The sequence below is a fragment of the Python bivittatus genome, unplaced genomic scaffold, assembly GCF_059951505.1.
Source record: "Python bivittatus isolate LINGU-HERP-01145 unplaced genomic scaffold, Pbiv_v1 ctg000080_np1212, whole genome shotgun sequence".
Classification (NCBI taxonomy): domain Eukaryota; kingdom Metazoa; phylum Chordata; class Lepidosauria; order Squamata; family Pythonidae; genus Python; species Python bivittatus.
This window is the reverse complement of record NW_028277035.1, coordinates 73,132,545-73,146,587: the sequence shown is the minus strand read 5'-3', so window position 1 is coordinate 73,146,587 and position 14,043 is coordinate 73,132,545. Positions and strand designations below refer to the sequence as shown.

Here is a 14,043-nt window from a genome sequence, read left to right as displayed (position 1 = left end):
CTAGCATGCCTGAAATGTGAGAATGAAGAAGTGCCTTGATGCTATCTCAACTGCTGTTGGCTTAACAAAGGATTTCATCTCATAAAACCTGGGCTTACAGTGATCCCTAATGGGAGCCATAAAAATCTGGACCTTTTTTGGTTTTTTTTTTAAATTAGAACAATGTAATGTAATTCATCCTCACTATACAGATTCTTGTTTCAGTGCTGCTATAACTCTTTATCTACATTTAGCAGGCTCTGTTGAAAATACAGGAAATGATAGAATGGTATTAAAATCACACTCTGCAAGCCATTTGGCTATTCTGATAAACATTAGAATTGTAACATTTCACTGTATTTCTGTTTATTTATTTACAAGTCACATCTACACACCACTCTAACTAGGTGGATTTCAACATCAATACAATTTTAAAATGCAGTATAACCATCAACCAAAAAACAGCAGATTGAAACAGAATTTAAAAGATTTAAAGATTTAGAAAAGCAAAAGAAGTTTTTGGCATTGAAATGATCTCAGGGAAAACAGTTAATGAGGATATTGTAGAATTATGATACCACCTCTGTCTAAACCAAATCTGCAGATTTAGTTGAGAAATTTGGAAGGGAGGCTGTGAAGATAATCTTAAAATGGTAAGTACGTGAGAACAGGAATATGTGAGAATAAGTAAATGGAACAGCTAAGATACTGCGCAGAACCCTCAAACTCCCAGGCCTCTGGTAGAGGACCCGAGATTGAGGAAGACATGTACCACCCGTAGGGGTGAGAGGGGATTTTTTTTTATGGGATAAATTAATTATTTTCAGATAACTGCTTCCAAGTTGTTAAACTTTAGACTTTAAAGATCAAGTAGGTTTTGGAAACAGAATAGACTAGACCCTGTGCAGATACTGAAACACTGATATAAAATTAAATACCATGAAGCTGCTAAAGGGCCGCATCACTCCACTTACTCCTTAGGCCAACTCCTATCATCTGAAAAGTAAAACCAAATGTGCCATCTGTATAATGGGAAGAAAGAATGTAATCATGATAAATACAATTCAAATTATACATCACTATTGTGGTCACTGCTATGCCTGAAATTGCCACTGGACAATCATTCAAATTCAGAATATATATCAATATAGTTTTCCCTCAATAATTTCTGTTTTATCTTCTGAATAAAAGAGACACAGGGGAAAAAACCCAAGGCAGGTAAAAATTAATAAAGAGAATGCCAAGAACAGGAAAATAATTACAAATGCTATTTTGCTTCTTCTTGTGGTGTTTCTGTTACAACAGGTATTCCTAAATTTCCCAAAGAGAAGATTGACCCCATTGATGTAGAACATGGTGATGCAATGGTTTTGCGCTGCAATCCTCCCAAAGGCATCCCACCATTGCACATTTATTGGATGAATATTGGTGAGTACCAGCCCATTCCTCCTGACATCTTTACAAATGGAATCTCTCTGCAAAAGTCTTTCTATAACTTGAATTCAATTAAAATTGCATAGGATTGATAAATGGTATTTTCTGTGGTTAACAGAACATAGTAATGAACTGAAAATTACAGATAATGGATTAGAAAATGTTAATGCTAAAGTTAAAAGACAGTCGCAAAGAGTAATGCTGTTTATTATAACATCTACTAATCTTATATCATGGAAAAGGAAAATATAAGGAATTATATTTGGATCTGATTCAGTGAGCCCCATTTCTGTATGTATCCAATCCTGTCTCAAAGCAAATGAAGTTCTTGGTTTGGGAGTTGAGTGGACTCTTACTAGCGCTTTTGCACTTTATTTTAAAATGGATCCATTTCCTTCCCTCTCCCTGGGAAATCTAATAAATAATAAAAAACTTGCTTGTGAACATGAAACAGCTTTACTGCAAATAATAATCAATGAGAACTGTGGTAAAAACAGAAAAGCCTTCCTTTCACATAGGAATAAGAATAGTGTGAGAGGATGGTCACTGTGATAGAACTGTCTATATTTTTCTTTCCCAGACACCCTTATCTTTTAAGAGGCCCATCCAGGTACGAGAAGGAGCTGGCCCTTCAAACAGGTGCAGCTACTTCAATAAATGTGTGTGTTTTTGGTGAGGAAGAAGGAAGAAACATCACAGTGTTCTGTAACAGGGTAGATGAGTCAGCATGGATAGGTCAGTATGCAGAAGGGGGGGCTGAAGTTGCCAAAGAGACCATGATAAGAAAGGAGGAGCAAAGTCAGGCCCCTACTGAATTCAGTGGGGCAAATTCTCTTTTATCCTTTAGAAAAGCTTGTGCCAAAAGCCAGCAGCACACCATCTCTCTCATATAGTCCAAGTTGCTCTCTTCCCAGAATTGCCTTTGAAGTTTTTCATTTTCAAATTAAAACATAGAATTTCATTATGGAATTAAGTATATGGCTACATTCAGCCCATTGGCCTTGTTTACACATAAAATTGAATCATATAATGAGTTAGTTTACACATTGTGTCAAATCAAAAAAAAAAAAAAGGAAAGACATTATACTTTTATATTATGTGCCATCCAAGCCCATTGTAAGTGACAAGATAAGTGATTTCTTGACAGCCATGACATGTTGAGTATAGGCCTGGCTTGAATAATTCTTTAATAAATGCAAAATAAAAACAATGCATTATTTTTACAAAAATTGCATTCTGTCACAGGAAAATATATGCAGTATCAAGCATGCAGTACGTACATAGCATATATTTTGTGGTTGTGCATAGGGTATCCAGGCAGTTTATTCTGCTTGTAATGTTTTTCCCCCTACATAGCATAGTAGAAAACTAGCAAATATGCTGTAGGTTCTTTCAAGTCACATGCATTATTAATACTGAAGAGCTATTTCCTTACCTGGGATCAAGGATCAGACACTGAATCATTACCATTTTTTTTCCTTTTTAGATTTGCAGCATATCCCACAAGATGAAAGGGTCTCCATGGGCCTTAATGGGGATCTTTACTTTGCAAATGTGGAAGAAGATGACAGCCGTAGTGATTATTGCTGCTTTGCTGCGTTTCCAAAATTAAGAACTATTGTACAGAAAATGCCAATGACACTGACGGTTACACGTTGTAAGTCTGGGAGTTTGGTTCTCTTTTTTCCTTCTTCATTTCTACCTGTATCTTGCCCCTGCCCTAATGTCTGCCTCCAATCTTTAGTTCTTCTGGTAATTCTTACATGTGACATGGATTTATTTTTATCATCATTTTCACTGAAGAAATATATGCAAATGTATTCAATCCTCCATTGCAATCCTAGTGATGACAGCTAGGCCCAGCTCATAAAACTGATGCAGCTGCCAGCTCACCAAAAGATTCCTCTTGTTTTGTTCTGTACTTTAAAACTATAAAAGTCTAACCGTGATCTGGATGGAAATCAGCTTCTTTTCAGAGACACCAAATGGTAATTTCCCTTTAATATAAATGGAAACTCAGAGTAATGTGTGCTTTGTTGCTGAATTAGCATGAGATATATTATTTGAGGCACTTGTCAGCAATATAGCTAACCCTTTTGTTTTCTCTTAAATGGAGAAAACCCCACCAAAATGAGAACACAGAATGATTTGCAATGATGGAGCTCCTGTGGGCCACGAGGAAATTCTGAGGGTCTGAAGTTTCATTTGAAACTTCCTTCTTTTCTCTTCTTAATTCTAATGTTTGCATTGATATGGTCTCCTCCTCCTTATACAAGTTCCTTCCTGAATGATTCCTCATTTAGTTAACTGCCTTGGAAGAACTGTTAAGGTAAAGTCAACTCTTGGTGACCACCTGACCCCCCTCCCCTTTTTTTTCTTTTTTTTCCAATATGGAATTAGTTTATCACTGCCTTCTTCTAGGATTTTTTTCTTGGTTTTCTTTTTAATTTCCCAGTATAGTCTACAACTCTGGGATTTCTTGATGATATGTCATCTGAGTACTAACCAGGTTTCCCTGCTTAGCTTTTGTGAGATCAGTGAAGTTTAGCTAGGGGCTGCTACCTGGGACTGAAAAACTGTTAAGGGTATGCTTTATGTTGCTGAAATAGACTTTGATTATGACATGTATCTTGCCAAATTGGTCTCTGTAGCAACACATGAGTGCCCTGGGTAGCAGTTTTAATATCACTACTATGATACTGGCTACTTTCTTAAGTGGTTCGTGACAGCTGCCCCACATAATCCAAAATTGTTGTCACGATAGTGCCTCACTTGTATGTCCTTCTAAAATCTTATTTATTACTGAAACCATACATGAACATTGCTCACAACTGACATTATTTTATAAACATATTTGAACAATATGATTGGATAAGATCCTTACACAACCTCTTTTCAGCATGAAACAACTTTTAGCTAAACAGAAGGACCTTAAACCTATTATTTATGATTTTTTTTTTTTGCATTTACAGTTCTTCCTATTCACACATATTTGGATTCAGCCCAGTTAAATTAGATGGGATTTTCATCTAAGTAAACACATATATATATATTTTTTTTTAATCTGCGCTCAGTCGTTACCGACTCTGCAGTGACTGCTTGGACGAGTCCTTGCAGTTTTCAAGGCAATTGTTTCGGAAGTGGTTTGCCATGGCCTCCTTCCTAGAGCAGAGCCCAGCTGGCGAGCGCAGGAGGCGGGGTTTCCGTTGCTTCGCACCCTTTTTTACCAGCAACTGCTCCCGACTCCTTTTTTGCAAGGCGCCGCCACCATTTTTCCTCCCACCGCAGTGAGAGTCCCCATTTATCTACTCACGTGAGTTTTCGAACTGTTGGGTTTACAGGAACTGGGGCGGAAACAGGAGCTCACCCTGCTAACGCGAAGGCTGGACTCGAACCGCTGAAGCGTCGACCATTTCTGGCCGGCAACTTTCAGCGTCATTAAGCCGCTGTGCCACCGCGTCCCCCCTAAACACATATAGGATTGTACTAAATGTTGGCATATATATATTATTAAAACATAAACATGCTGAAAAGACTAAGCCACTGTGTGAGAATAAATAGGTTCTTCATTTATCTCAAGAAAGATAGGATTAAATTATTTCCCTAATTATTTTTTCTGCAGAATAAAATTAATCCCCCCCCCAGGATAATTCACCTAACTTGCTTTAAGTCAGGAATAATCCATTTTCATTTTATTGTTATATAGTTCAGGATAAACTTTACATTATTTTATCATTATCAGCCTTGTTTCTTCTACTCACTGCAACTGGGAAAATCTAAAACATAAGGAAAGACAGTTTGTTTGTTTAACATATTTGTATGCCACTTTAATCAAAAATTGCTCAGTGGTTCACACAGAGGAAAAAAAAGTAGTATAAAACAATCCCCATACAAAAAGAAAAAGAGAACAAGTCTACAATAATAGAAAGAAAATAAAAGATGGCAGCATTAAACAAATCAGGGGAAGCTTCTCCAAACAATTGTTTTTTTAGGAGCTTGCAGAAAAGCAACAAAGAGAGAGCCAGCCTGATCTCCACAGGAAGGCTATTCCACAATGTTGGTGCTGCATCAATGCCTCAGCCTCCCAAACCTCCCTACAGCTGGAAGGATTTCCAGCTATTTCTTCTTGCTAAATCTAATCAGCCAGGCTGAAACTGGCTGAAGAAGGCTGTCCTGAAGGTATCCAGATGCCAAGCCATGAAGGGATAAGTCAAAAACAGCACCTTAAATTAGATCCAGAAACCAACTGGGAACTAATGCAGGGTACCTAAAACTGGTGTTATGTGTTCCCAAAAGTATGTGGGCAGCTGCATTTTTAACCAACTATAGTTTCTGGATATTCTTTAAGCCACACGTAGAGTGCTTTACTATAGTCTAGATAGTAGTTTAGTCAAGTATGGTTAAAGACACCAGGCTAAACAACAGGAGACCATGAGTTCTAGTCCTGACTTAGGCACAAAGCCAGCTGGGTGACCTTGGGCCAATCACTCTCTCTCACCCTAAAAAGAAGGCACAGGCAAACCACTTCTAAAAAGCGTTGCCAAGAAGACTGCGTGGACATGTACACACACACACACAAATCAGACTGAGATGAAACAATATTGATAAGAATGAAAATATTTTCAAGTACAGGTTCATTTTATCCAGTTTTTCCACAATTTTGATTTAAAATAAAATTCTAAGAAAGTCTATAAACCCAAACAGTTTTCCAAAAGGTTGTTAAGGCTGATGGAATTCTATCCAGTCTCAGATGCAAACTAAGAGAATCCTTTTTACAAACAAGGCCCAATTTCCAAGGACACCTAATTATAAGGAGACTTGTTTCACAACTGGAGACATGGCCACTGAGACTGGATCCTCCCTGTCCTTGGTTCTCTTAAGTCTAGGTGTCAGTTCAGCCTCTTTCTCTGAGTCAGCAGTAGCTCTCTCAGCCATGTTAGAGTTAAATTACTATGTTCCCTCTCACCCCAACATGTTGTTCTTTGCCATGGACACAATCTGAAACACATCACTAACCATCCTGATGAGTCCAATGACTCGAGAAGGGAGGGGATTGTCCAAGTTCTCATGGGCCACTCTAGCCCCTTCATCTCTGGTCCTTGAGCACTGTCTTCCAGGACCATTCTGGATTGAGCACTGGAAGAGTCCAATTCTTCTGAAAGAGTGTTAAACCTGTGTTGGTAGGAACATTCATGGGTGGAGATATTTGAGAGTTCCCTTCTGCTTCACTGCATGGCCTCTCCATGGCACCTCATTTATTAGTTCGGTTCCTTTGGCCCACCTGTGAAAAACAGTTCTGCAAAGCCTGGGATTAATTTTGACAGACAGCTAAATCCTTCAGTCTAGCCATCCATCACAACTCACCTCTGCAGTTTCAATCCATTTTAAGGAGACAAAGTGGTAGATGTTTCTCCAGTGACTAGTGTTGTTTGATGGGAGGGAAGGAGACAAAGCCAGGGGAATCCACCAATTTCTTACTGCAACATGCCTTGCACTCAGTAAATAAAGACACAGTCATTTGGCAGCATTATGCCTATGACAAGATAGGAATCAGTAATGGGGCAGCAAAATTTAAGCCCCAGTTAACTGGTTGTGAGGTGCTTACATTGAATTTCGTTTTCTTTTGGCGATGATGCTTTTACCGTGATTTCGGTTCTTTTTGTTTTTGTTGGTATTAGTTATTATATACTGCCCAGATTCCTCTGGGCAGGTTATAAATAAATAGGTTATAAGTATCATCAAACAAACAAACAAACAGACATCTTCTGCCAGATGAAGGATTGGTGGAAAGGACTTTAAATGAACCATGAGGAAGAGCCCTGCATGAAGTAGTCCTAATTTTTAAAAAATATTATCTAGGTATGACATCTTTTTGGTATTTACATCATGTGTACATCTGTTCATTATCATTATGCATGCTTGCATTGCATCTTCAGTAATTATGGAATTTGTTTTAAGTGGGAATAATATAATCTCAGCCCAGGAGGTAGGCAGAATAATCTAGTTTTATGCAAATAGCATTCCTCCCCATCCTATTTCAGATGAGGATACTTTTAACAATTTCAGTTTCATGCAACATGGATAGAACAAATGAAGTGATTGTCTGCCTTGCAAATGGGTCTACATCAGCATAATCTGAATTCTTTACTCAGTCTTATTATATCCATCATTTCTTTGATAAATTTCATCACCATTCATATTTCCATTTGGTCTCCATTTCTGTCTGTTGCAGTAAAATATACTAATGATTCCAGTTCATCTAATGCGGCTAAGGGTAAGTTGTTACTGTTTAACATTTCACTCCTCAATTCAGTTTAAACTGAATAAACTATCCTACTTAAAATATATTACATTTTGCACAGAAACATGCAAATGACAGGATATGCTTTGGTATTCTTCAGATAATATGCATCGCTACATAAAAAATGACACTGCATCCTCCATTTTTAATTGCATTTGTATATCAGTTTTCCACCAAAAGAAGTCTGACTAAGTGAAAGCATAGTGATTTGCCTGTGATTACCCAATAAAACAGGAATAGAGAACTCTAAACTTTGGATCTAATCCAAACTGCCAAGCTTCCCCATTCACCCCTTCCTTCTCTAATGAGATTGATTATTGATTGATTACGTACCATCAAGTTGCTTCCCATGCCTAGCAACCACACAGATAGATTTTCTCCATAATCTCCAATAAGGAGCTCAACCCAAAAGATGCAGTTGAGTTGCCCCAGCCTCCTCCTACTGATAAAATCTATGTTCCTTACCTCCAATCAACAGATGAGGAGAGAAAACAATGTAATCTCTGTTTGGGAGTGCTGTGAGGAACCATAATTCTCAGCTTCCCTACCAGAGGAGGAAGGAATGCTGGATAATTGCAGGGACCACAGATTCTGGGGAAGAGAAGGGCTTCCTGAGGCTCATCTGGCCTCCCAGAGATTAAGATAGAGCCTTTAGGAAAAGTTATATTCTCCATTTCCCCAATTAGTTAGTAGCAAGGGGAATTTGAATGGGAGTATCCCCAATGTGATGCTGTGCAAATGGTCAACTCCTCATCCATTATCTAGTGCTAAATTGAAAGCTACTTCTAAGCTGTAAGTACCACTCTTAAATATATAGAGATATATTTCATGAAATCTCTATATATTTAAGAGTGGTGTTTACAGCTTTCTTTAAAAATAAAAAGTCATCTCTCCTCCCTGAAACATTGCCACCCTTTTCAAAAACAAGCCATGATTGGTAATCTCCAAATTTAGCTATGCAGTTGAATACCCCAAACCAAAAACTAGTCTGCAAATAGAAAATACTATAAAATGATGGACACAGCTTTCCCCTGTTTCCTCCCTGGCTCCAAAGTTATGATACATTTGTTTGTCTGGTTTTAGCTCCTTCCTTGCCTGTGTGTATGTATACACACAGACACACACATAGGAGTGTAAGTAGAAAAATGCTGCCATTTTCTCCCATTTTCAAAGCTAATACCAATTAGCTTTGGGACCCACAAATACTACAATGAATTTTTGTTTTACATGTCAGGAATATACTGCATTCATAAAATTTATCCACAATTTATAACTTACATACCACATTCTATTGTGTAGTGTTTTGTTTGCAAACTTCAGAAGTATGTTCTAAAGCAGCTGGGGGGGGGGGAATGGCCTAGCAGGAAAGAAGAAGCAGTATTATCATTCTGATTCCAATATGTAAAATATATATAAATGAATTAGCACTGATTTTTTTTATTGATCATGACTGATAGAATTAGGAAGAATTGAATTCATCTTATTTCAAGAATTCTGAAATTACTTTTCTCCCTTTTAGCAAATTTAATCAAAGAAAGAAAACCCAAGTTACTTATCCCTGAATCTTCAGGCCCCAGTTCAGAAGTGACAGTCATGAAAGGAATGGATCTTTTTCTGGAATGCATTGCTGAAGGACTGTGAGTATCCTTATTTTAGAACTGACTTGAAAAACAACAGAAAAGAAAAAAGCAGAATAATTACAAAAGAAGTAAAAGTAATTGCAATAAAAAAAAAAGATACCTAAAGTTACAAAAAGTTACTGTAAATACATGGGCTTTGTAAACCCTATTATTTTTTAGGAACCTGGAACTGAGATTAACCTGGCCCTTGGCATGTTGCCATCCCAACAGATGGACACAAGAACAAGCAGACATGATTCTGCCCTGTTTATGCTGTGCACAGCGCTGGCAACAAGAAAGCCAGCTGGAAATGTTAAGTTAGCAGCCTGGTCTGAACTTCTCTCTTTCTTGTTATGAGAATTCACATTAATTCCGCAAAACACAAAGTCCCTTTTATATTCACTTGTTTAGAGAATTTGTGCTGGCTAGGAGGGCAAAGCATTGATTATTGTCCTTGCAGCAAAATCTTTAACCCCATTTATGATTATAAAGCCATTGTGGACTGGAGGAAATAAACTTCTCAACTTCTCAGTGGCATTCCAACCTATCTTTTCATCTATAGTAGCCAACAGATAGTATTTTGCATATTTGTACTTCCTTTGGAGAATAAAAAATATAACTTCCAGGCAATGCAAATCTCTTATCTTTGGTTTTAGTAAGAAAATAGACACGTGATTATATGGATGGTGATTTGCTTAGTGTGATAGCCAAACTGGGTCAGTTTGCTTAGAACAGCAAACATGTTACCAGTTATGTTCCACAGCATGATTCAAAATTGAAATCAGCTCTTAATACATATTCATGAAGGGATCTTTAAACAATGACCAAAAGTACATTTTGTTGAACTGAACCCAGTTACCACATATACATCAGCTTCTTCCATTTTTTTTCTTAATATACATAAACCACACAGTGTTTCAGCTATTCCTTCAGAGAAGAGCAAAGAGAGCAGATTCTAATTATTTAGCTGGGCAAAATTAGTAATTCTATTCAAAATACAAAATAAAGAGTGTAATATAAATTAAATGAAGCCCCCAGTCAACTGTAGCTGTGCATATTTGTTATCTCAGGCTTCTGATAAAATTGCTGTTCCTGAGACCATTAAAAATAGGAACCACATTTTGCTGGAGGTCCTGCTTTAGCTAAATGGGAAGGGGGATGAGAGAAGATTTGAAAATGAGTATATAGCAACGAAAAGATTGCTAAAAGGCATGTTGGAAAGAATGGCCTCTCAGATAATCTGTGGAGCTTGATTCCTGTTCTTAAGCAGTGGTTGCAAAGAAAAAGAAAAAAGAAAAAAAAATAGGGTAGAAAAAAAGGGGGGAAGAGGGAAACACACACTCTTACTTCAAAGGGATTGGAGTAAAAATGTGAAGAAGCTTGGAGAAATAAATTTTCCATACAGATAAAATAAAGCTGCCAAAAGATGACCTTTTCTAATATCCTGTTGGACAGAGTTAGAGAATAACTGGCTGTGGAGGTGGTCTGGATTAAAACAGAACCAGCCCACGATTGCACAGCTCTTGAATCATCTCTTCTTTGACTGGAACATAATTGGTACTGTAGAACCTGCCTTTGTACTGTTCTCAAGAGAACATTCCTCTCAGTTTTATCTTACTTCACTAGGGGAAAAATATATATACAGAGGTTTCACCTTTTGGTGTTATTCTTTGTTCTCCTCTTCTTTGCGGCAGCCACTCTCCCTTAAGTACAGTGGAAATCTTTGTTGAAAGCATCACCACTGATCTTCTGCATTTCCAGAAAGCTTCAATTCTAGCCTCAGAGCATACTTTAAAGAAAATGCAGTTACTACGCAGCTAACACCAAAGACGGTGTTGTTCTCTGCTCAAGAATGCAGCAGCTGGCCCTGTGCTGACCCTCCGTGGTTTGACTGTGCAGTAGTGCTCCCATTTTCTTCTTTTAACAAACTAGCAGAACCCAAATGTTTAGCGTGCCTTTGTTGCTGCACATGTATTCACTTTCATTTCTGCCATCACATGCCTTCATGACCCAAGAGGTGAACTGACTGTGTTTATCATGATTAGCTTCTAATCAACAAAAAGGAACTTAGCATATTGGAAGGAACATTACTCCGTATAAATGGGTAGATTCAACTTTCAGTAAATACCAACTTTCTCACAGATCACACTCTTTTCACGAAACATATTTCTTGACTCCTAATACTCAGCGTTACCTTTTCCCCCTTTGATTATCCTTTTCCAGAGTCAGATTGAGGAAACATTCTTTTTAAAATCCAAGCCTCATATGTAAGTTCAATATTTTTTACACAACATCTTCAGAAAGGAGATACTCTGCAATGCACATTTTGAAATAATAGTTTGTTGTTGACTTACAGATGGCAAATGTGGAAAAAGAGATATGTATGGGGAAGCAAACTGTTTAAACAAACTGTTTAAAAGAAACCACAGCTTACTGTGATATATTGAACATCATTAGTCTATATAGACATTGGTTGGAATCAAAATAAGATAGAGCTGTGGAATGAGGAGTAAAAACCCATGTGACTTTTTAACATAAATATTTTGTTTCTGTTTTTTTTTTTTTAATTCATCCTAGTCCAACACCCCATTTAACATGGAGAAGGATTGACAGAGGCAGCATTTTCAGAGGAGTCACTGAGAATTTTGGAAAAGTTTTGAAGATAGAACAAGTCATTAGAGATGATGAAGGAACCTATGAATGTTTAGCCACCAATGATTTAGGAGAAACAAAGCATGAGTTCAAAGTTGGTGTTGAAGGTACGTTCAATGATCCCATACACTAACCTAATGACTGATATTCCTTCTTTTCAAAAATCAAGTAGAAAATATTTATTAGGAAGTCTGATGGCCTAACCTGAAATTATTTTAAGCTTTTAAGACTGTTTTGAGTAGAACATATATAAGAGAATTAAATGTTAGAAAAGAACCAAATTATCAATTTCTACCTTTACATGAACAAAACCTACTATTTTTTTACTCCTTACACAATTTCTAATAAAAATACAATTCAATATAGGGCAAACAATATACATGTTCATTCCAGTTTATCTAATGTTTAAGATGCTTTTGCAGAAACTGTTGTGAAAGATGACAAAATTTTCTGAAACGGTTCCCTGCATTGATTAGTACAATATAATTAATTCTCAGCTAAAATCAATCATATGTTTTCACACATATATCATTTCTATGGAACAAATCATGCACATCTTATATGTTAAATTACTGCTGTCTCAACTGAAACAAATCATCATGTTGGCTATAAAAGTTTTCTCCTCACATCAGATGTTTTGCACACAAATATTTGTCTGGGTGGAAAAATATGTGCTCTCTCCATATGTTCTGATATGTGAAATCAATTATTGTGTCTATTAACACATGGCTCATTTTAAAGGATCATGGGAATTTTGTGCGGATGCTGCAAAATCTTTATTAAATGTCTGTTGGCCTCCCCAATTCCAAGCATCAATCGGAAGAAGGAACAGTTATAAAACTAGTTTAAATCTGTTGTGGATATCTAACCTTAGAATGCAACAACATTACTAGAGAATTCCACTAAAGTCACTACAGTGACTTCTGAATGAATATGTATAGATTTGCATTGTTAGTATAGTCAAATTGAAATAAATAATTCTAATGAAGAGCTCTTATGCTAAAATCATTACAATTTTATTACCAATGCATAAAAGCCTCGCAAGTGTATAACATCCTTTGTTTTTCTCTGCTTCTCTTTTCCTGTGACAAATTATGCTGAGCTGAAATTTTCTTCTGCAGCTTTTTAACCATTCTCATTCAGTTTGATAGAAAATAAATGTTTGTTTGTTTGTTTGTTTTTCCTTCCCCCCAAAAGAAAAACATTCTCATGATGATGTCCAGGATTCTTCCATTTGTTTGACTTGTGTTGTAGTTGAAGACATTTAACAATTTCTTGTGTTTTGTAGTACATTCATTTCACCAGAGATTTGTATGGAATATATTCATATTCTGATCAGACATCATGGAAAGCCAGGCTGGACAGGTTGCAAACTGAGAATGAAGTTGGGGGAATTAGGAGATATAACTCCTCTTTCATGCGAGAGGAAAGCTGTCAGGAAAGCAGGGTAGATTTTGGAACAATATTGCCCAACTTTATTGAATAGAATAATTTATTATGGTCTGTGACCTGTCATGTTTTATTTTAAGATTCTTCATCTTTGTACTTTAGTTTCTTCTTGGTTATTCTTTTCTTATAAAGTCAGTTCTTTAGAAAATGGCCTAGATTCAACCATTTCTTTCAAATAGTACAAAGAAAATAATATAGAAGTATTATCTTGCATGCATATTGTAGAATTTTCTGATTCTAATTCTTGCTTTCTCCAGTGACCAACACTGTTCACACACACTGGTCTAGAAAGCCTTGGCTTCCTTCAGTGTTACAATCAACGTAATGGACCAATGGGGAGAATAAGTGACAGATAAAGCTGGGCATCTGTTAAATATGAATGGGACTTTATGCATGCATATTTTACATGATTCATATTTTCACATGTATAAAATGATAAACTGGATTTTACGCCTCTAGGGAAGTATACAGTGTACAGCAAGATGTCTGCTGCATTCAAAATATATTAAACAAGGTTCATTAAATTGAAATATTACTGTATAGCACTGAATAATTGCCAGGGTAGGTATATCATGCTAAGCCACTTTGGCTAGATTAGCACAATATGTA

The 14,043-nt window shown here is 36.8% G+C and overlaps 1 protein-coding gene across 1 annotated transcript in view; it reads left to right on the top strand.

The window, feature by feature from the left end:
* Positions 1-14,043, top strand: part of CHL1 (cell adhesion molecule L1 like) — a 93,526-nt gene that overhangs the window by 28,202 nt on the left and 51,281 nt on the right. The window contains exons 4-8 of the mRNA XM_007427096.4: positions 1,285-1,407; positions 2,900-3,070; positions 7,646-7,687; positions 9,234-9,351; positions 11,911-12,092. Coding sequence (XP_007427158.1) covers positions 1,285-1,407; positions 2,900-3,070; positions 7,646-7,687; positions 9,234-9,351; positions 11,911-12,092 — 636 coding nt within the window. The remainder of the gene's footprint in view (positions 1-1,284; positions 1,408-2,899; positions 3,071-7,645; positions 7,688-9,233; positions 9,352-11,910; positions 12,093-14,043) is intronic.